This window comes from Argopecten irradians, chromosome 1, assembly GCF_041381155.1.
Source record: "Argopecten irradians isolate NY chromosome 1, Ai_NY, whole genome shotgun sequence".
Taxonomy (NCBI): Eukaryota; Metazoa; Mollusca; class Bivalvia; order Pectinida; family Pectinidae; genus Argopecten; species Argopecten irradians.
Window position 1 is genome coordinate 75,375,832 of NC_091134.1, and position 23,980 is coordinate 75,399,811.

Below are 23,980 nucleotides of genomic sequence, written 5' to 3' on the forward strand. Positions count from 1 at the left end.
CCGATGTTAGTATCAGAGCATTAACTTTTGCCATAAATCAGTTATTCAACTATATGAGTTGGTTAGTTATGAAAATTAAATAATTTTAGATTCCTTGTTTTAGGGAATCAACCTTAGCGGTGGTCAGAAACAGAGGGTCAGTCTGGCTCGGGCCGTTTACTTTGACTCCGACATCTACCTGTTAGATGATCCACTCAGTGCTGTTGATTCCCATGTGGGAAAACACATATTTGATAGGGTCATAGGGCATAATGGACTTCTGGAGAAAAAGGTAAGGTGTCTATATGATAAGTTTGATAAACCTTGGCTTTCATTGTGATTTATTTTAATAAGAAGAGGATATTGAAAACCAATGGCATCCATTGTGAATTATTTTACAGGTGAAGGTATTGATAACCCATGGTATCCATTGTGATTTAATGTTACAAATGAGGGTATTGATTACCCATGGCATCCATTGTGATTTAATGTTACAGATGATATGTATTGATAACCCATGGCATCAACTGTGATTTAATGTTACAGATGATTGTATTGATAACCCATGGCATCCATTGTGATTTAATGTTACAGATGAGGGTATTGATAACCCATGGCATCCATTGTGATTTTATGTTACAGATGAGGGTATTGATAACCCAAGGTGTCCTTTGTGATTTAATGTTACAGATGAGGGTATTGATAACCCATGGCATCCATTGTGATTTAATGTTACAGATGAGGGTATTGATAACCCATGACATCCATTGTGATTTAATGTTACAGATGAGGGTATTGATAACTTATGGCATCTTTTGTGATTTAATGTTACAGATGAGGGTATTGATAATCCATGGCTTCCATTGTGATTTAATGTTACAGATGAGGGTATTGATAACCCATGGCATTCATTGTGATTTAATGTTGCAGATGAGGGTATTGATAACCAATGGCATCCATTGTGATTTAATGTTACAGATGAAGGTATTGATAAACCATGGTGTCCTTTGTGATTTAATGTTACAGTTGAAGGTATTGATAAACCATGACATCCATTGTGATTTAATGTTACATATGAGGGTATTGATAAACCATGGTGTCCTTTGTGATTTAATGTTACTGATGAGGGTATTGATAACCCATGACTTCCATTGTGATTTATTGTTACAGATGAGGGTATTGATAACTGATGGCATCCATTGTGATTTAATGTTACAGATGAGGGTATTGATAACCCATGGCATCCATTGTGATTTACTGTTTCAGATATGGGTATTGATAACCCATGGCATCCATTGTGATTTAATGTTACAGATGAGGGTATTGATAACTGATGGCATCCATTGTGATTTAATGTTACATATGATTGTATTGATAAACCATGACATCCATTGTGATTTAATGTTACAGATATGGGTATTGATAACCCATGGCATCCATTGTGATTTAATATTACAGATGAGGTTATTGATAACTGATGGCATCCATTGTGATTTAATGTTACAGATCAGGGTATTGATAACCCATGGCATCCATTGTGATTTAATGTTACATATGATTGTATTGATAACCCATGACATTCATTGTGATTTAATGTTACAGATGAGGGTATTGATAACCCATGGTGTCCTTTGTGATTTAATGTTACAGATGAGGGTATTGATAACTGATGGCATCCATTGTGATTTAATGTTACAGATGAGGGTATTGATAACTGATGGCATCCATTGTGATTTAATGTTACAGATGAGGGTATTGATAAACCATGACATCCATTGTGATTTAATGTTACAGATGAGGGTATTGATAACCCATGGCATCCATTGTGATTTAATGTTTCAGATATGGGTATTGATAACCCATGGCATCCATTGTGATTTAATGTTACAGATGAGGGTATTGATAAAACATGACATCCATTGTGATTTAATGTTACAGATAAGGGTATTGATAACCCATGGCACCCATTGTGATTTAATGTTACAGATGAGGGTATTGATAAACCATGGTGTCCATTGTGATTTAATGTTACTGATAAGGGTATTGATAACCCATGGCGTCCATTGTGATTTAATGTTACAGATAAGGGTATTGATAAAACATGACATCCATTGTGATTTAATGTTACAGATGAGGGTATTGATAACCCATGGCACCCATTGTGATTTAATGTTACAGATGAGGGTATTGATAAACCATTGTGTCCATTGTGATTTAATGTTACTGATAAGGGTATTGATAACCCATGGCGTCCATTGTGATTTAATGTTACAGATGAGGGTATTGATAACCCATGGCATCCATTGTGATTTAATGTTACAGATGAGGGTATTGATAACCCATGGCATCCATTGTGGTTTAATGTTACAGATGAGGGTATTGATAAACCATGACATCCATTGTGATTTAATGTTACAGATGAGGGTATTGATAACCCATGGCATCCATTGTGATTTAATGTTACAGATGAGGGTATTGATAACCCATGGCGTCCATTGTGATTTAATGTTACAGATGAGGGTATTGATAAACCATGACATCCATTGTGATTTAATGTTACAGATGAGGGTATTGATAAACCATGACATCCATTGTGATTTAATGTTACAGATGAGGGTATTGATAACCCATGGCGTCCATTGTGATTTAATGTTACAGATGAGGGTATTGATAAAACATGACATCCATTGTGATTTAATGTTACAGATGAGGGTATTGATAACCCATGGCACCCATTGAGATTTAATGTTACAGATGAGGGTATTGATAAACCATGGTGTCCATTGTGATTTAATGTTACTGATAAGGGTATTGATAACCCATGGCGTCCATTGTGATTTAATGTTACAGATGAGGGTATTGATAACCCATGGCATCCTTTGTGATTTAATGTTACAGATGAAGGTATTGATAAACCATGGTGTCCTTTGTGATTTAATGTTGCAGATGAGGGTATTGATAACCCAAGGTGTCCTTTGTGATTTAATGTTACAGATGAAGGTATTGATAAACCATGGTGTCCTTTGTGATTTAATGTTACAGATGAGGGTATTGATAACCCATGGCGTCCATTGTGATTTAATGTTACAGATGAGGGTATTGATAACCGATGACATCCATTGTGATTTAATGTTACAGATGAGGGTATTGATAACCCATGGCATCCATTGTGATTTAATGTTACAGATGATTGTATTGATAACCAATGGCATCCATTACGATTTAATGTTACAGACTATTGTACTGTCAAACCATGGCATCCATTGTGATTTATTGTTACAGGTGATGGTTTTGATAACCCATGGTTTCCATTGTGATTTATTTTTTACAGACAATGGTATTGATAACCCTTGTACTACATTGTGATTTATTAGCTCACCTGGTGTGATACTGTGGTGTCCGACGTTCGTCGTCTGTCGTCCGTCCGTTCGTGAACAATCGACTTCATAACCACTGCTCAGAATGTAACAAACTTTGACTGGTACCATTCTTAAGGAGCACTGACTGAAAAATGGTCGGAAGCCTGAAGAGCGGAGCCAAAAGGCTCAACCTTATGGGGTGGGGATTAAAAAGTAACCAAATGGTGGCGTTGACCTCGGGGGTCTGAGGGGTGCGGCCCAAAAAGCCAATTTGGGTATTTCCACATAAACGACTTCTTTTTGGGAAATAAATATTGTTTTATATGTATTTTACATATGTTTTGCCATATATCATATTGGATTATCATTTATTGTTGATTGAATAGATACCCTGTCCCTCTCTGTGAGGGGGACCTTCTTTTTTTGTGAGATAACACACTTATATTGCACCAGCAGCAGGGGATTCAAAATTGTACAAATGGTGGGGTTGACCCCTGGGGGTTTGAGGGGTAGGACCGAAAGGGGTCAATAAGGCTATTTCCATATAAAACTCTTCGCTAAAACTGAGCATGGGATAGAAGTCATGTTGCAATAGAAGCGTCCTTATAGGATGGGAATTCAAAATTGTACAAATGTTGGAACTGACTCCCAAGGGTTTGAGGGCGGGACCAAAATGGCCAATCTTGCGATTTCCATGTAAACAGCTCTTCTGAAACTTAACATTGAATTACACCCATAGTCATATGGTATTGATAGCATAATTTTTAAACAAATAGTAGGGTCAATTTTGCAATTTCCAAATGTAAGAGTTTTTGTGATAATTACTTAAAAGCAGGTGAGTGTTACAGGTCCTCTGGGCCTCTTGTTTTTACAGACGAGGGTGTTAATAACCCATGGCGTCCAATGGCTGCCACATGTGGATACCATTGTGGTTCTAGATAACGGCAAAGTAACAGAGGTTGGGTCTTATGATGAATTGCTGAGTCATGCTGGAGCATTTGCTAAGTTTCTACAGACGTACTTTGTCCAAACTGAGGACGAATCCGATGATGAAGAAGACCCAGAGGGTAAGAGACATAACTGTGTTCGATAAGACAGCTAAAAACGCGAATAGTCCAAGGTGAGACGTATTTAGTTTTGGTTTGATTAGTTTAATGTCCTATTAACAGCCAGGGTCATTTAAGGACGTGCCAGGTTTGTTGGTGGTGGAAAGCCGGAGTATCCGGAGAAAAACCACCGACCAGCGGTCAGTACCTGCCCCACATGGGATTCGAACTCGAGTCCCAGAGGTGGAGGGCTCGTGGTAATATGTCGGGAAATCTTAACCACTCGGCCACCGCGGCCCCGTTATTTTGGAAAGATCTATTTACCAATTGATATGTTCCATTTTGTGGTTGATTAAATAATTTTCTTTGTTAGGGATAAACCGTTTTGATATTTGATTACTATTTAAAATTGATTAAAAGATCATTTAGACCAGCTAGCCATAAAAAGTGTAACCTTCCATGAAGGCAACGCTCAGAAGTGGTTCCCTTCATTGGTCTCAATATAACAGATGCCACTGTTCATCGGGTAGTATCTCATATAAGATAAAGCGAGGTGTAATGATCAAGAATTGTTTAGACGGAGAACTATATAATCTTACATTAATTATTGATTCCTGTTGTAAACTGGTTAAATAAGAACATTTAGATCTAGTGGTTAATAACAACTTAAGATCATTTTTATTATTTGGCTGAGTGTGGAATTGAATATCATAATATTCTGTCGAGTTTTCATAGTAAAAAGTACAATTGAAAGAGAAACCTAGAAGGTATCAAATAAGATTACAGTTTTGATATATATTCACATCACACTAGACCACTGCCTATTGTTTTGACATGGTCAAGTATCACACATTTACTCCTGGTCGCACACTCCTAGAGATATACGGAGCTAACGATATGCTTGGTTACCTCACCTGTCAATTTGATAACGGGGATGGGATATTCCGTTTAATACGAATTCAGATACGTAATTGCATATAAAAATGATACTAGTTAATATGAAATGAAATATAAAATATGCTCAGTTGCTTACATGATCTTTTCGGGATATTACAAATAATGATATTTTGATATTATACAAATATTGACCTTTTGTAGGTTAATACGAAGAATTGTTAAACCTGAGAAAGGTGATATTTCACGAGGCCGAATGGAAATATCACCTTTCAAAGGTTTAACAATTTCTCGTATTAACATTTAAAAAGACAATAATTGTTTTGTTATATGAAATGATACAAGTTTTGCTATTTGAAATATTTTTGAGGTCACAGGTTAACATTGCATTTTGTCAAGACCTGTCCAAGCGGTCTAGACCAATCAGAAAACGGTAAAACTCATAGTCATATAACAATACATTATACGGTAATAATTCAATTGAAAAAGGGAAAAAGTAAAAACAAAGAAATCAATAAAAACCTTGTAAATAAGTCGTATCATATTTGATACTCTCGAAAGTTAACCAATTCGTAAAATAAGTCGGTACTTGAAACTACGACTGTAATATTTTACTATCAAAGAAAATAAGCGGCGTCTTATTTTCATGAGCGAGGTCCTGCATGATGTGTAAGATTTCTACTCTATCAGCTGTGCAGATTAAAATGTAGGCTAGAATCACTTACGATAATTTGCTTTTTTGCCATATATTGACTATTGTTCTAACATTTGGGGACACTAGTACTATTCACATTAATTTCTTAATTTTTTTCTAAAGAATCCAGAAAATTACATTACGAATTATTTTAGATGTAGTTTATAGTTTTCCCAGTGAACAATTATTTGTCAAATTGAAATGTATATATTACTGCTGTTGGAAAAAAATAAAACAATTACAAAAAAATTGAAATGGCTGCCTTTCACCCAAATTGTTGAATACAATGAATGTGTCTTGATTGTCAAAATCATGAATAATTTGTGTCCTGCCTACATAGACTGTACCATCCTAGTCAGTAATGTTCATCCCATTCAAACACGATCTTCCACAATGCAATATTGGTTTTGTCAAGGCATAAAACATCCAAGTTCAGAAATTCTTTTAAATTCAATGGCCTAGCAAATTGGCAAAGCCTTCTTCAAGAGTCACGGAAAAACATCCCTTAACACTTTCAAGGTTGAAAGCAAAAGGCATTTCTTTGAACTTCATAATAATAATCATTGATTTTATGTATGGACTACAACTACAATTTCTTTATCTGTGGCTTATTATGTGTTATATTTTAAATCCTTATTTGAGTATTTTATGTTATCATATAGCATCTACTTCTTGTTTAAAGAGACAATTCACTCAGACTAATTCTTTTACATAACCAAGAAGCAAAATATGGCATAAATGTATTGTTCTACATTTCTTATCAAACATATAACATAAAATATTGACAAATTCCACGCCATTGTTTAGTATTTTAATTGATACCGTTGTTTAGTATTTTAATTGGTACAATATGTACGCTGTACCCATACCCAAGCCAAAGTCACGCACGTTAAACTAATGAACTACATAACCACTGAGGAGGTGATAAAATGATTTTTAGGCAAGATAATTCACCTAATAAGGTAAACACACTACTGTGAGAGCGATTTGAGCAGTTCTAGACAAAAGTTGCATTACTCTACGAGCAAGGGACAGGTTCGGCATACAAGATGTTCGACCACAATGTGTAATGGCGGACAGCAAGCGAGTTTGAACATCGCACACGCATTTCATCACCATGGGCTTTTCTGGCATATCACAGTAAAACCGACTGATCTAATTTCCATTAGAACTGGGTTTTTTTTCCGATAATATGTACAAATGAATGTTCTCTTAGACTGAATTGTCCCTTTAATGTATGCTATGTTATCATATAATCTGTCAAATTTTATTTTTGTCATATTGGCATATATTGTATACAAGACACATATTTCTGTTTATTATTTTATTATCACTAATTACAACCCTAGAGTTTATGTTTGCATGGCTTTTATGTGTACACTTTAGCAAGTTCCTGTATTTCTCTAGACTGTGATATTATTATTTCATTTTGTGTTATATAATAATTTTTCTTTGATATGAATTACTATTTCTGTGATATTTGTTTTCTTATATACTTAATGTATGTTTATTAACTCTGCTGTAACTGTACATTTAATATGTTGGACCACATGTGAGAAGAGTTATTCAAATCGCTTTTCGTCCGTCATCCGTCGTCCGTCCGTAAACAATGGTTGTTACCGCTATTTCTTGAGAAGTACTGCACGGATATTTCTCAAATTTTACATCAATGGTTTCTTGGTCCCTAAGAGTGTCATGCTGATTTTCAGGAAAAATAATATGGCAGCCATGCAGCTCTCTTTGATTTTGGCAGTTGAGGTTTGTTACCGCTATTTCTCAGAAGGTACTGAAAGGATCTGTCTCAAATTTTATTTGTAGGTTCTACTACGGCCCTATGAGTGTCATACTGATTTAATGACTGAAAAACGATATGACCGCCAGGCAGCCATCATGGAATTTGGTAGTTGAGGTTTGCTACCGCTATTTCTCAGACAGAAATGAACAGACCATTCTCAAATTTCATATGTATGTTCCCTTAGGGTCCTAATTGTGCATATTTCATTTCGGGACCGATTGGTTAACAAAATAGCCGCCAGACAGTCATCATGGATTTTGATAGTTAAAGTTTGTTACTGCTATTTCGCAGAAAGTCTATTTCGCAGAAGGTACTGAAGGGATCGTTCTCAAATTGATATGTAGGTTCCCCTAAGGCCCTAGTTGCGCATAATGCATTTTGGGACCAATCGGTTGAAAAGATGGTTGACCGGTCGCAATCTTTGATTTTGGTAGTTGAAGTTTGTACCGCTATTTCTCAGAATGTACTGAAGGAATCTATTTAAAATTTCATATGTATGTTCCCCTAGGGTTCTAGTTGTGCATATTGTATTTTGGGTTCGATCTTGGATTTTGATAGTTGAGGTTTGTTACCGCTATTTCTCAGAAAGCACTGGAGGGATTTTTTCCAAATTTCATCTGTAGGTTCGTCTATGGCCCTAGTTCTGTCTAATGCATTTTGGGACTGATCAGTCGACAACAAGATTGCCGACTACCATCTTGGATTTTGATAGTTTTAAGTTTGAAAAGCAGAAAAAAAGAATTTTAAGTTTAAAAACGCAATGATAAGATCCCTTTTTCATTTGTTAGACATAGATCATTTTTTGGGTGGGCGCCAAGATCCCTTGAAGCTCTTATTATCATTTTTATTATATATAATGTAAATGTAATTAGTATTTCTTTATACATAGGTAAGGAGGAGAAGACTTTCATATCGGTGCTAAATCCATCTAACCCATTAGACAGATAATTACCATTTAGTTCCTATTTTAGTATATAGGCAAGGAGGGACAAGACCTTCATATCAATGTTAAATCCATGAAACCATTCGACTGATAGTTACCATATAGTTTATATTTTAGTATATAGGTAAGGAGAGGAGGGACAAGACCTTCATATCAATGTTAAATCCATGAAACCATTCGACTGATAGTTACCATATAGTTTATATTTTAGTATATAGGTAAGGAGGGACAAGGCCTTCATATTAATGTTAAATCCATGAAATCATTAGACAGATAGTTACCATATAGTTTATATTTTAGTATATAGGCAAAGAGGGACAATACCTTCATATCAATGTTAAATCCATGAAACCATTCGACAGATAGTTACCATATAGTTTATATTTTAGTATATAGGCAAGGAGGGACAATACCTTCATATCAATGTTAAATCCACGAAACCATTCGACAGATAGTTACCTTATAGTTTATATTTTAGTATATAGGTAAGGAGGGACAAGACCTTCATATCAATGTTAAATCCATGAAACCATTAGACTGATAGTTACCTTATAGTTTATATTTTAGTATATAGGTAAGGAGGGACAAGACCTTTATATCAATGTTAAATCCATGAAACCATTAGACAGATAGTTACCTTATAGTTTATATTTTAGTATATAGGTAAGGAGGGACAAGACCTTTATATCAATGTTAAATCCATGAAACCATTAGACAGATAGTTACCATATAGTTTATATTTTAGTATATAGGTAAGGAGGGACAAGACCTTCATATCAATGTTAAATCCATGAAACCATTCGACTGATAGTTACCATATAGTTTATATTTTAGTATATAGGTAAGGAGAGGAGGGACAAGACCTTTATATCAATGTTAAATCCATGAAACCATTAGACTGATAGTTACCATATAGTTTATATTTTAGTAAATAGGTAAGGAGGGACAAGACCTTTATACAAGACCTTTATATCAATGTTATATCCATGAAACCATTAGACTGATAGTTACCTTATAGTTTATATTTTAGTATATAGGTAAGGAGGGACAAGACCTACATATCAATGTTAAATCCATGAAACCATTCGACTGATAGTTACTTTATAGATTATATTTTTGTATATAGGTAAGGAGGGACAAGGCCTTCATATCAATGTTAAATCCATGAAACCATTAGACTGATAGTTACCATATAGTTTATATTTTAGTATATAGGTAAGGAGGGACAAGACCTTCATATTAATGCTAAATCCATGAAACCATTAGACTGATAGTTACCATATAGTTTATATTTTAGTATATAGGCAAGGAGGGACAAGATCTTTATATCAATGCTAACCACATCGAACCATTTGACTGATAATTACCAAGCTCATATTTAGTACAGAGACAAGGAGGGAGCAAATGTAGACATTTAAATTAATAATAATATGTATATATATAACATATGTCTAGCTGACATTGCCTATTTCTATATTCAGTTGCTGAAACCAAAGCCAGGATCCTCCAGCGACTCACATCCATAAATTCAGATGATGGTGGGGAGCTGCTAAGGTAACAAAAAGACATCATGCAACAGTGCTCTAAGAGATATTGCCACTAATAGCTTCCTGTGCTGGTAGAAAATGCAATTTACAATTGCAACTCATTACCATTCAAATGTAGATATTAAATATAAAATCTTGTCATCACAAAACCTTTATTTTTGAGCATCTACACTGCAATGATTAATCAGCACTGGTAATTTATTTTGAACAGATGGAATATATATATATATATATATATATATTAGATATATGTATTGTATTACTGCATAGTGTTATGAAGTATTAAGTCGAGAAATACGCCATTTTCGTAATACAACGTTCAGACAGCTTAGTCATGTAACTTTCATCACCACGTCACTTGTTAGGCCACATTTGAAACAAAATGGCAGCATATGTAATTATTGTACATGGGTGGAAAATTATATATTATGACAGACAAAATAACACTAGTTATCAAAAGATATCGTATTAAATATAATATATTATTACATATATTATGCATGAAAATTTAATAGCCCTAAACCTTGACACTACACAAGGAAATGACATGTAAGTTGTGGCATCAAATGAGACTGTCGTCAAACAGTTGGAAATCACAAATATTTTGTTACCTGGGTACATTTAAAAAAACAGTAACACATACGATACACAAAACATAACAATTTATCTTAGTTCCGTTATTGAGCATTCGACAAAGACCACTACTTGGACATTGGTATTCTTTGCCTATACGTGTCACCGCCGTAACGGAAAAATGTGCCCTAAATTTGTTAAGGTCACCTGACCAAATCAACGTTTTCTATCTTCCTCCCAGAACAGTATCCCGGAATCGGCGTATTGCGGCTGTCTTTCACATTTATACATATGTACTTGCTTCAGTGAAAAGGTTACGAGTCTTAATTCATTTTGATATCTACTTGTATGGAATGTTTTATAATACAATACAATTAAACATTTTTAAAACAAACCTGCTTATCACCGGTTTTGGCTCTTCTTTATCTATACATTCCGTCAAATTATGATTTGCTCAATTTAAAATTTGTTCTAGAATTTAGTTCTGAAAGTTGTTTTAAAGTGAATCGTGTGACCAAAACAGGAATCGATCCATAGATAAAGAAATATGAATAAACAAGTATAACTTGTTGATAATGGAAAATCTTCCGAAATGGACATTGTTGGGGACTTCGGAATTTGTAACACAGTATCCCGTCATGTCGGCCTCATGAAGATGTGCCAGCTTATAACGTTGATTTGGGGTGCAATCAGCCTATTGACTTTGATTAACTTTCAGTTTCACAAACTCTTAAGCGAATTTCTGTTATATCGAATTATTTCTCCACGGTATTCATTATATCGAAGTTTTACTGTAATTTTAATCTGGCCTTGTAGACTTTCAGAGTCAGAGAGCGGCGCAGATAATAAAAGGAGGAAGTCAAAGGGGCTAGAAAGGGGATTGTCTGAAATTGATGGTGAAAAGAAGAAAGGAATGGAAAGATTAATGTCTCAAACTGATGTTGAAAAGAAACACCAATTGGGAAAGGAAGCTGAGATGGAGAAAAAAATGGCAAACAAATTGATAGAGGAAGAGAAATCTGAAACAGGAAGCGTATGTATTCGTGGTGTATTTATCCATGTGTAATCTAGACCGTGAAGTATCTATCGATATGTTATCTAGGCCATGATATATGTATCCATGTGCTAACTAGACCGTGATATATGTATCCATGTGTTATATAGACGGTGATATATGTATCCATGTGTTATCTAGACCGTGATATACAGTGGCGTAGGAAGATGAAACGTAATGGAGGGGGCAAAGGTCCTCAATATTTCGTAACACCCCCCTCCCCCCCTTTACGCTCCCCGCACCCACTGGAGATACTTGATATATTATTTTTCATATATCATTACATATAATCCTTGTACACATCTATAGTCATTGGCGTCGCTAACTGAAAATTAATGAATACGCAAACTAGCGTACGGGTTTGGGGGTAGAGGGGTATCCCCTGGAAAATAATACGACTTAGAATGACTGAGATGAGTTTAACAATATATTTTGATGATTTTTCGAGCGCCGAAGGAGGTTTTGGTGTTTGGGGGATGCGGGGGTCTCCCCCCCCCAGGAATAAAATGTAAGATTTAGAATGGCAGAGATGAGTTTTACGATGAATTTTGTTGAATTTGAGAGCGCCGAATGCGTGAGAGTTTTGTGTTTAGGGTGTCCGGGGTCTCCCCGAGAAGAATGGCTGAGATAAGTTTTACGATGAATTTTGATGAATTTACGAGCACCGAAGGCGTGAGATTTTGTTGTTTGGGAGGTCCTTGGTTCTCCCTCGAGAAAAGAATTTACGATTTAGAATGGCTGAAATGAGTTTTACGATGCATTTTTTTGAATATGCGAACGTCGTAGGCGCGAGATTTAGGTTTTTGTGGGGTCCGGGGGTCTCCCTCGAGAAAAAAATATTACGGTTTTGTATTTTTATGATTTTTAAGCGTTCTTAACACGTTATTTTTCTATTTAAAATTACCTGCATTTAGAAATGATAATTGTGAGCGTCGTCTTACCATTAAACAACCCAGCTCGATCTGAATATACCGGATTCACACCATCGGCACATTGTTGTGTAACTCAAAATAATAATGAATTGATTGTCTTGCTAAGACATATAAGCAAATTAATCTGTTAAGAAGCATTTTGTGAAATAGTATAATCCCTTGATGGACATTTTTATTCTAGGTCGTGTGTATTGAATTTTCATTATCAAAGGTTTGAATATTACGTGCTTGAACGTTTTAGGAAACGCGCCGCGAAGCGGAAAATTTTCTTAAATGAAGTACAAAAATGTGCAGGAGGACCGGCAATTGCCCCCCCCCCTGCCCGGCAATTGCCCCCCCCCCTGCCCCCCCCCTGCCCCCCCCTGCCCCCTGCCCCCCCCTGCCCCCTTACTTCTTACGCCCCTAATATATATGTCCATGTGTTATGTAGACCGTGATATATATATATATTCATGTGTTATCTAGACCGTGATATATGTATCCATGTGTTATCTAGACCCTGAGGTATCTATCCATGTGTTATCTAGACCATGATATATATATCCATGTGTTATCTAGACCGTGATATATGTATCCACGTGTTATCTAGACCATGAGGTATCTATCCATGTGTTATCTAGACCATGATGTATCTATCTATGTGTTATCTACCCTATCCGTAAGTTTGTAGTTTGACAAATTACACGTAATCAACGTTTAGTTATGTAGCTGTTTATTTATTGAGTTCTAATGGGCGTCAGGTTTTGTAACTTTACAATTGACAAAATGTTTAGATGTTTTTATAGAGTTAACAAAGATGCTGTTCTGTTTAGGTGAAACTTGCTGTGTTTTTCGCTTATGCCCGATCCATTGGAGTTCCATATTTCATCCTGATAGTGTTCATAAGTGCAGGTTACCAGGCTCTGGCTGTCATTGGAAACATATGGCTTAGTAAATGGACAGGGGACTCAACGCTCAATAACCGTACCATTGGACCACCAGATAGTGCAATCTACATGGATAAAAACAGCTACTATTTGGGTATATATGGAGTACTCGGGGCAGGACAAGGTAAGAAGAAACTCTTTTGAAATAGCATTTTATATATCTATGTTTTTTAATTTGTGGTTGTTCTCGGGACATTTTGTTAGATATGGAGGCGGGAAAATAAAATGATTTTTAATTTAATTAATGCTTTAAAATATTTTACCTCACTATTCTTATGGTAACAGTTTATGAATCATACACAGTAATATTCATTCAAATATTCCTGGATTTCTAAAACACCAAACATTCTCTAGTTTAAGCTCTTTTGCTATAAATGTCTGCAAGAAAGCATGCTTCAATTTTGTCTCTGTATGTTTTGTTTCAGGTCTTTTCATTACGGCATTCTCAATAATACTAGTCATAAGAGCAGTGAAAGCATCAAAAGTATTACATTCTGAGATGCTACATGGCATTTTACGTTCACCCATGTCCTTCTTTGATACAACACCAGTTGGCCGAATCATCAATCGTTTCTCCCAGGATATGGATGTTATTGACCGCGAACTTCCAATGACGTTTCAGATGTTCCTCGACTGTCTTTTTACAGTAGTTGGGTCATTGTTCGTTATATCTTACAGTACCCCTTTCTTTATGGTCATCATTGTACCAGTAGGTTTTATCTACTTCCTTGTACAGGTAGGTTAACCATTGTATAGGTCTCATTTCAGTCCTTGTACAACTAATACATGAGAAATCTCCCACACAGGTTCCATTTCCTCCATTTGAATTGTTAATATATTTTATTGGCCTTATCTACTCCCTGGAACAGGTAAATATACATTTATATGCCTCATTCCCTCTCTTGAACTGGTAAATAATACATTTATAGGTTCCACATCCTTCCTTGAACTGGTATTTATAGGCCTCGTCTCCTCCCCTGAACTGGTAAATAATACATTTATAGGCCTCGTCTCCTCCCTTGAACTGGTAAATAATACATTTATAGGCCTCGTCTCCTCCCTTGAACTGGTAAATAATACATTTATAGGTTCCATATCCTTCATTGAACTGGTAAATAATACGGTTATAGATTCCACATCCTTCTTTGAACTGGTAAATAATACATTTATAGGCCTCGTCTCCTCCCTCGAACTGGTAAATAATACATTTGTAGACCCTATCTCATACTTGAACTGGTAAATAATACATTTGTAAGTCTCGTCCCCTCCCTTAAACTCGTAAATAATAAATTTATAGGCTTCGTCTCCTCCCTCGAACTAATAAATAATACATTTGTAGACCCTATCTCATACTTGAACTGGTAAATAATACATTTGTAAGTCTCGTCCCCTCCCTTAAACTCGTAAATAATAAATTTATAGGCTTCGTCTCCTCCCTCGAACTAATAAATAATACATTTGTAGACCCTATCTCATACTTGAACTGGTAAATAATACATTTGTAGACCCTATATCATACTTGAACTGGTAAATGATACATTTATAAGCCTCGTCTCCTCCCTTAAACTCGTAAATAATAAATTTATAGGCTTCGTCTCCTCCCTCGAACTAATAAATAATACATTTGTAGACCCTATCTCATACTTGAACTGGTAAATAATACATTTGTAGACCCTATATCATACTTGAACTGGTAAATGATACATTTATAAGCCTCGTCTCCTCCCTTGAACTGGTAAATGATACATTTGTATTGGTTACATCTCCTCCCCTGAACCGGTAAAATAATAGTCGTTTTTTGTGGAACCTTATCTCATTTCGTGAACTGGTAAATAATTCATTTGTACCCCCCCTAATAAATTTCTTGAACTGGTAAATGATTCATTTGCCGATCCCCTCCATTCCATTTCTCGAACTGGTAATCTCCTCCTTGAACTAGTAAAAATTCATTTTAGACCCCGTTTCATTCCTTGAACTAGTATGAAATACATTTTTAAGTCCTGGTAAGTGAGAGTTTTTTTAACAATCAGTATTTCTAGACCTTTCACGATCATTTAATGCCTGCAAGTAAATGGGATCGACTTTGCGTTTAGATAAAACAATTCCATCGAATGATAGTTTTTGAGATACGAGTCTTTGATTCGATATTGTCGATGTTTTCAACGATATGTAGTATGGTTTGTAAATAAAAATATGCAGTTTACGAAATATTTATCTTGATTTCAAGATTGAAAATTTGATTTCGTCGACAGCGATTTTATATTCCGACATCACGCCAGCTGAAAAGAGTTGAATCTAAGACGCGATCACCTATCTATAACCACTTCAGTGAAACACTGTCTGGTGTAAGTGTTATCCGGGCCTACAACGTTCAACACAAGTTCATTGCAGAGTCAGAGAAAAGGGTCGACATCAACCAGAAATACTCTTTTGCAAGTTATTCATCAAACAGGTAAACACATAGAAAGTCATGCCTTAAGTGCTCATCAAGGATACATACTATCAGTTAACCGTGAGAGTAATTTTTCCTAGCTTTCCTTTCTTCTTATCTGACCAAAATGACTTCAGCCAAATCTGTGTTAACATCCACCTCTGTATATAGATCATTACTTAATAATTCCACTTTATCATTGTCTCAAAATGGTTATTTCAACACAATTTCCCCACTTTCATTGTTATAAAGACCATTTTGTCTTGGTCCCTTGGGTGGTCTTTACAGACAGGCGTGATTGTATCTTTCTGAGTGTCTGAGTAGGGAGTAAAATATGCAGCTGAATATACAATAATTACAAGATATAGAAAGTTTCTGTACGAGAGCGAATCATTGTAACCAGCATATCCTATTTTCTGATTAATCGAGACTGTTTTCATGCCTTAAGGACGTTTCGAACAGTGATCGAATGCGCTTGTGGGTGACAGGAGGTGTACCAGCCCAATTCTTAAGGTTTATACTTCGCTGGGATTTCTATTACATTGAATAAAAACCCGATCATCAACCACCCATTGATCATTGATATTGCCTAAAGATGCTAAATACGCAAAAAAAAAAAAAACGCAAACCGGCCTTGACAAAAACACAGCCATGTATATGTTATATGTATATATATATATCAATCTTACCTTAAAAGGTTAAATTGAATAGGTCGTTCCTGTAGCTAACCGAACGCTAGAATGACCAAACCTCGCTACCCGATACCCTACCAGCCCAACCGCACGCGTTCTTCAATGCCACGTGTACGTTATGTAACTGCAGGATAAATATTTCCCGCTATTCTACGAAACGCGGGAAATTTAAAAATCTTCAGTAAGCACTTACACGTTCGAGAAAAAAGACTTTATTTACTGTATACATGTACGATAAGACATAGGTCTAACTACTGTAATTAGATGATGTATGTCTTTCCTGCTTTGAGAAAATGCATGGAAGTACTCGAATTCAGTTGATCAAATACTATCTTACGAAAAAGCACACGTTAGCTAGTGTCAACAACAGTATTATATCTGTGATATAGAAACTAAACATGTACATGTAGTCGTTTTCCTGTCTACAGTTCAGTAATCAGCTGAACGTAGATCGAGGATTAAGAATAAGAGATTTTTTTCTTAGGCGTACTGTACACTATCCGTACAGGTTATATTGAGGATCAAAAAATCTGTTTTAGTTTACTTCGAATAATTAAAATATATCTACATGTATTAGATATGCTGATATCTCCTCAAAAAAATACAAAGACATAGAGTTGTATATGATGACATTGATTTTATCGACATTGTTGTTTTTCATCGCTACAATTTCGGCGCCATATTCTTGAATATCTGCCTCAAACGACTATTTAAGCTAAGATATCTTGACGATTGAACGATAGATTTTGATAGAATATTTTTTCCGCTAAAACAATATAAAATCATGTATTGTCCAAAGGGTAACTGAAGTGGAATGTTTACACGGAATTTGCCATATTCATTTTTCAGATATTATATCCTGGCAAAATAATGGTTTATTTGTGCCATTTCTTTGCTTTGTATAGCCTCAAATCGGGGGCATCGTGACATAAAATTAACAATTTATATTATCACACTATTACACTTTATAATGTTGATTATATAAGATGTTATTTATAAAAATATTACCGCTCGTTTTTGGTCTGATAATATAATTGTGAAAAAAAGTCATTTTCTAGGGGGTAGGGGTATCGAAAGGCTAATTACTCAAAAATTCCGCGTTCAATTTTTTTTTTATATTATTTCATCATAACCCAAACAACTGTCTAATTATGTGAACAAAACATAAAGAAAATTAAACGAAATAATTTTTTGAAATTATGTATTTAAGTTGAAATTCAAATACAAAAGCAATACCCGACAAGTTAGTAGATGTTGATAAGTCTTTTGCACCTTCTATTGTTCAAGTTAATTTCTAGAGAATTAAACGCGGTAAAGCGTCTTTAGTAGAAAAAGCCAGGTCTGGACTGGACGAAGAAATGTGTAAGAAAGTTGTGGGTCTGGTATAACATTTTTCGTATTCAGATATGAGAATTCAGATATAATTAACAGCAGTTGTTTTAAGTATCAACTCTTACCGTCTTAACAAGAAAAAAAAATACAATATCTTCATATTCATCCTAATTATGTGTGACTTCTTGTCTCTTGTCAATAACGCAGATGCATATATACCTGATATTAGGCCTGTAGCATGCTGGAATGAAGGGCTATCAAGCCTATGCAAATGAATGACATTGACCAGCGTTCACGGTCACAGGGGTCAAAAAGGCTAAAATCGTTAAACAATTTCATTTCAATAACTGAGAGGGCAAGAGACCTTATATAAAGTCTATAGCATGCTGAAGGGAAGGGCTACCAAGTTTGTTAAAGTGTTACTTACTTTTCAGATCCTGTATCTTATTGTGTATTATTATTTTATTCCCATAAAAGGATATCTATTCAGATCCGGTATAATATTGGTTTTGTCCGGTAAGAGGATCTCTATTCAGATACTGTATCTAATTGTTTACGTCCGGTAAGAAGATCTCTTCAGATCCCATATCTTATTGTTTTTATCCGTTAGGATGATCTTTATTAAGATCATGTCCTATTGGTTAAGTCCGATAAGAGGATCTCTATTTAGATCCTGTATCTTGTTGTTTTTTCCAGTAAAACGATCTCTATTCAGATCATGGATCTGATTGTTTATGTCCGGTAAGACGATCTCTATTCATATCCTGTATCTTATTGTTTTAATCCAGTAAGCGGATCTCTATTCAGATCCTGCATCGTATTGGTTAAGTCCAGTAAGGGGATCTTCAGATCCAGCATCTTATTGTTTTAGTCCGATAAAAGGATATCTATTCAGATCCTGTATCATATTGATTTTGTCCGGTAAGAGGATCTCTATTCAGATACTGTATCTATTTGTTTATGTCCGGTAAGAAGATCTGTATTCAGATCCCTTATCTTATTGTTTTAATCCGGTAGGATGATCTCTAATCAAATCATGTCCTATTGTTTAAGTCCGATTAGATAATCTATATTCAGATCATTTCTTATTGTTTCGGTCCGGTAAGATGATCTCTATTCAAATCCCATGCCTTTTTGTTTTAGTCCAGTAAAATGATATCTACTTAGATCCTATGTCTTATTGTTTTAGACCGGTACGAAGATCTCTATTCAAATCCTTATCTTATTGTTTAAGTCCGGTAAGATGATCTCTATTAAAATTCTGTGTATTATAGTTTTAGTCGCAAGAGGATCCTTATTCAGAGACTGTATCTTCTTGATTAAATCCGGTTAGAGGATCTCTATTCAGATCTTGTGTCTTATTGTTTTAGTCTGATAAGAGGATATCTATTTAGATCCAATATTTTATTGTTTTAGTCCGATAAAGGATCTCTATTCAGATTCTTATTTTTTTTCACAGTACAAATATTTTATTCCCCCAGCTGTATATGATGTGTATATACATTTGTGGCATTGCAACAAATGTATATACACATCGGGAATTTGGTGAGAGCTGCCAGGGTTAGGGTGCCCTGGGGTCAACTCCCCGAACAATAATGTCCTCGCACAGGAGGGCTCTCGCACAGCATGCATCAATTTAAACAATAAGTATAATTTTTAGAGCCATTATAGTTAAAGGGAAAAAAGGAAAAACTTTTTAAGATAATTACTTGTGTGTTGAGTATTCTGTTCATATTAAGATTTGGAATTTAATTGTTTTGGTTTAATGTTTGTAGTGGACAGGAGTGAATAGAATATTTGTATATACAAACAAAATCTAGCACAAAAAGACACACACACACATATATATATATAAAGAATTGTAGACAATACACAAAACAAAACAAAAAAGATTCAAATCATACATATTTAAGTACTACAACATAAAAACATCATAAAACATCGATTGGCATATTTCAAGAACTATTCAAAAATATATTTCCAATTGATCCATATTTGATCAAATTAATCAATACATCCATTTGTAATTGACAGCTTTTTTTCAACATCATATTTTGTTAACAAAAACTCACTCAAACCTTGCATATTTATGTTTTGTTTTTTTCTTGATACAGAAAAATATAAAACTTCATATAAAGAATAATCAAAATGAGAGGTATTGAAAAATTTTCAGTCTCACCAAACAATATTGTTTCTAATTTAAATTCCACCACATTAATAGTTTTTTTCAAATATTTTGCCATATTTCAAAAGATTTTTGACAATACCAAAAAACATGTTCAATGGTTTAAACTTCTGTATTACAGATATTACATATATTATTTTCAGAGATATTTATAATTTTTAAGTAATTATTCAAAGGCAGTATACGGTGTTGTAGTCTATACTGGAACCATTGTATTGATGTATCTTTGGTAATTAGAAAAGGTATGTTATATTCGTTTTTCCAGTGTATGTTTCTAAAGACATCTTGTTGCTTCCATTTCTGCTCTGATGTTATCAAACCTTTATTTTTTTCAATTAAACAAAAATACATGTCTTTACATCCCTTAATACTTTTAAATAAAATATGAATATGGCTAGGTATGAATGGTCTATCTAGTTTATTTAACATACTAAGGTTTAAATTTAGATTCTTACGTATTTTCTTGATAGAACTGCATATACTTCGATAAAGCAAAAAAAAATTCTGATTCTGTACCGAATCTTTGTTTGAAATCATTAAAAGAAAGAAAATTATTCTCTTGGTCTAACAAATCACAAACATTTCAAACACACTTATCAAACCATTTTTTGTTAAAAAAGGATTTATTATCAATGCAAAAAATAGGGTTGTACCATAAAGGAAGTCTTAAAAATTCTGAAGAAGTTCTCACCTGTACTTCTTCAGATACCCTAACCCATGCCTGGAAAACATGCGTCCAAAATGTATTATTTGTTTTATGGTTTTTGATAAAATCAGTTCCTAAATATGATACATATGGTATTGGGAAGTGTTGTGCTTCAAAGATATTAATCCAGCATTTTCTGTTACTTTTAAGAAGACTTCGCATCCATGTAGATTTCAAACTAGATATGGATTCAGAAATATCAACCATTTTAAGACCACCATTTTCATAATTTGATATTAATGTTTTTCTTTTGATTTTATCAACTGGTGATTGCCATATGAAATTAAAGAATAAAGTATTCAAATGTTGATTGAAAGTATTTCCAGGAGTGGGAGTGGATATAAACAAATGATTGAATTTAGGTATAATACTTGAATTCAAAACTACAATTCTTTCAATAGGAGTAAGGAGTCTCCTTGACCAATGCTCAAGGATATTTTTTATATTAGTTTGCACTTTTGTGTAATTTATACTAGTCATTTCATCTAAATTAACTGAGAAATCAATACCAAGCAAATTAAATTTTGATCCTTATCTTGTTGTGTTTTTTTCATTAAAAGGATCATGTATCTAATTCTTCTTAACTGGTACGACGATCTCTATTCAGATCCTGTATCTTATTGTTTAAGTCAAGTAAGCGGATCTCTATTCAGATCGTGTATCGTAGAGGTTAAGTCCGGTAAGACGATCCCAATTCAGATCCTGTATCTTATTGTTTTAGTCCGATAAAAGGATATCTATTCAGATCCTGTATCCAGTAGGAGGATCTCTATTCAGATGATGTCTTATTGTTTCGCTCCAGTAAGATGATCTCTATTCAGTTCATGTATCGTATTGTTTTAGTCCTGTATCGTTTTTAGCTCACCTGGCCTGAAGGGCCGGTGAGCTTATGTCATGGAGCGGCGTCCGTCGTCCGTCCGTCCGTCCGTCAACATTTCCTTTAAATCGCTACTTGTCAAAGAGTTCTGCATTGATTGTAACCAAATTGGCCACAAACATCCTTGAGGGAAGGGGAACAGAACTTGTATAAATTTTGGCTCTGACCCCCGGGGGGCAGGAGGGGTAGGGCCCAATAGGGGAATTAGAGGCAAATATTTGAATTCCTTCAGAAAAGAAACAATGAACCTGTATTTAGAACATTACTTGGCATTACAAACCAGGTGAGCGATACAGTCCCTCTGGGCCTCTTGTTTTGGTCAGGTAAGAGAATCTCTAATCAGATCCTGTATCTTTTTTTTGTCCGGAAAGATGATCCTTATTGAAATCCTGTGTCTTTTTTGTTTTAATCCGGTAAGAGGATCTCCATTTATTTTAATCAGGTAAGTAATCTGAAGTCAGATCCTGTATCTTACTTTTCCGGTAAGAGAATCTATAGTTATATCATGTGTTTTATTGTTTTAGTCCGGTATGATGATCTCTATTCAGATCATGTCGTATTGCTTTGCTCCGTTAAATGATCTCTATTCAAAACCTGTGTCTTTTTGTTTAAGTCCAGTAAAAGAATGCTATTTAGATCCGGTATCTTATTGTGTTAGTCCGGTAGGAGGATCTCTATTTAGATCCTCTGTCTTATTGTTTTTGTCTGGTAAGAGAAATTATATTCAGATCCTGTATCGGTTAATGAATTTTACTTAATATCCATGGGCGACATTATCGGTCTGACGAAGAAGTCGTGACTGCATTTGAGTAGTGTGTGAATTTTTTTTTTTTAAGTTCTGGTCTAAATGCATCATATTAAATGACAAATTCATTGGTGAAAATAAAGGTGAATCCGGGAGTAACTGGTTGACAGCGGACTCATGTTGTTATATTGGTCTTGTAAACTGCAGGGTAAAGTTCCTTCCATTGATCTGCAGTTGCACTTCATTTAGTAATTGTTAACATGTTCTGATATATTTTGACTGTAACACCTTTGATCGTATATTTTTCTTTCACAGATGGCTCGGCTTCCGGTTAGAGTTTCTGGGAAACTTGATAATAGTAGCTGCGTCCTTGCTGTCTGTAATTAGTCGTGATGGTAGTGGTATTACAGGGTCCATTGTCGGTCTTTCCATTACCTACGCACTACAGGTCGGTATGATTAGTTTAAAATAAACAGAATAAGCTTTGTGTCATTTTACATTGGGTGATCACTTAAGCATTATGGTGAAATCTTGCAAACGTAAGACCGTTGTTACAACCCACTTTGAAAAATTAACGCACTTTGAAAATTTATTTCAAAGTGCATGAACTATGGTGCAGGTTCAACGCACTTTGAAAAATATTTTCTTTTTTAATTTTGCTTTATATATGGTACATATCAACACACTTTGAAAAAAGTTGTAACGTATAAAACAGCTCTCATTACTAGAATACTGTGTAAAGTTAAGAAACATCTACTAAATATAGATGATATTTTTTACAAATGCCTTCTCATTACTAGAATACTGTGTAAAGTTAGGAAACATCTATTAAATATAGATGATATTTTTACAAATGCCTTTTATGCTTTAGATTCATATGGAATATTATTAAAATTATAGTTGCATGTTACTTCATCTTTTAATGGTATTATGTTTAAATTATAAGTATATACTATTTATTAATTTGTGATATAGGACCGAGAGCGTAGACTCAGCTCATTAGTAAAAATTCTATTATGCGGTTTACAGCATATAAAACGATTCAAATGTCATTATTTTTATATTAGATTTAAAGTTATTTTTGCCCTTTTTATTTTAAAAGGAATCTTTAATGTGTTTGTTAAATGGAAAACAATGGCCACTGGATATCACCCTAATGAACGCATATCTGGGCAATGGAGTTCATAAGCGCCAAATCAACCTGGTTGCGACTCTATAGGATAGCATAGAGTTCACATTCTATATATTGACCTTCTGGTACCAATAGTAT

The 23,980-nt window shown here is 34.7% G+C and overlaps 1 protein-coding gene across 1 annotated transcript in view; it reads left to right on the top strand.

The window, feature by feature from the left end:
- Positions 1 to 23,182, top strand: part of LOC138314328 (ATP-binding cassette sub-family C member 3-like) — a 67,710-nt gene extending 44,528 nt beyond the window's left edge. Inside the window, exons 10-17 of the mRNA XM_069254615.1 lie at positions 104 to 271; positions 4,213 to 4,405; positions 10,192 to 10,264; positions 11,647 to 11,863; positions 13,629 to 13,866; positions 14,168 to 14,478; positions 15,995 to 16,194; positions 23,026 to 23,182. Coding sequence (XP_069110716.1) covers positions 104 to 271; positions 4,213 to 4,405; positions 10,192 to 10,264; positions 11,647 to 11,863; positions 13,629 to 13,866; positions 14,168 to 14,478; positions 15,995 to 16,194; positions 23,026 to 23,182 — 1,557 coding nt within the window. The remainder of the gene's footprint in view (positions 1 to 103; positions 272 to 4,212; positions 4,406 to 10,191; positions 10,265 to 11,646; positions 11,864 to 13,628; positions 13,867 to 14,167; positions 14,479 to 15,994; positions 16,195 to 23,025) is intronic.
- Positions 23,183 to 23,980: the final 798 nt, after the last annotated feature.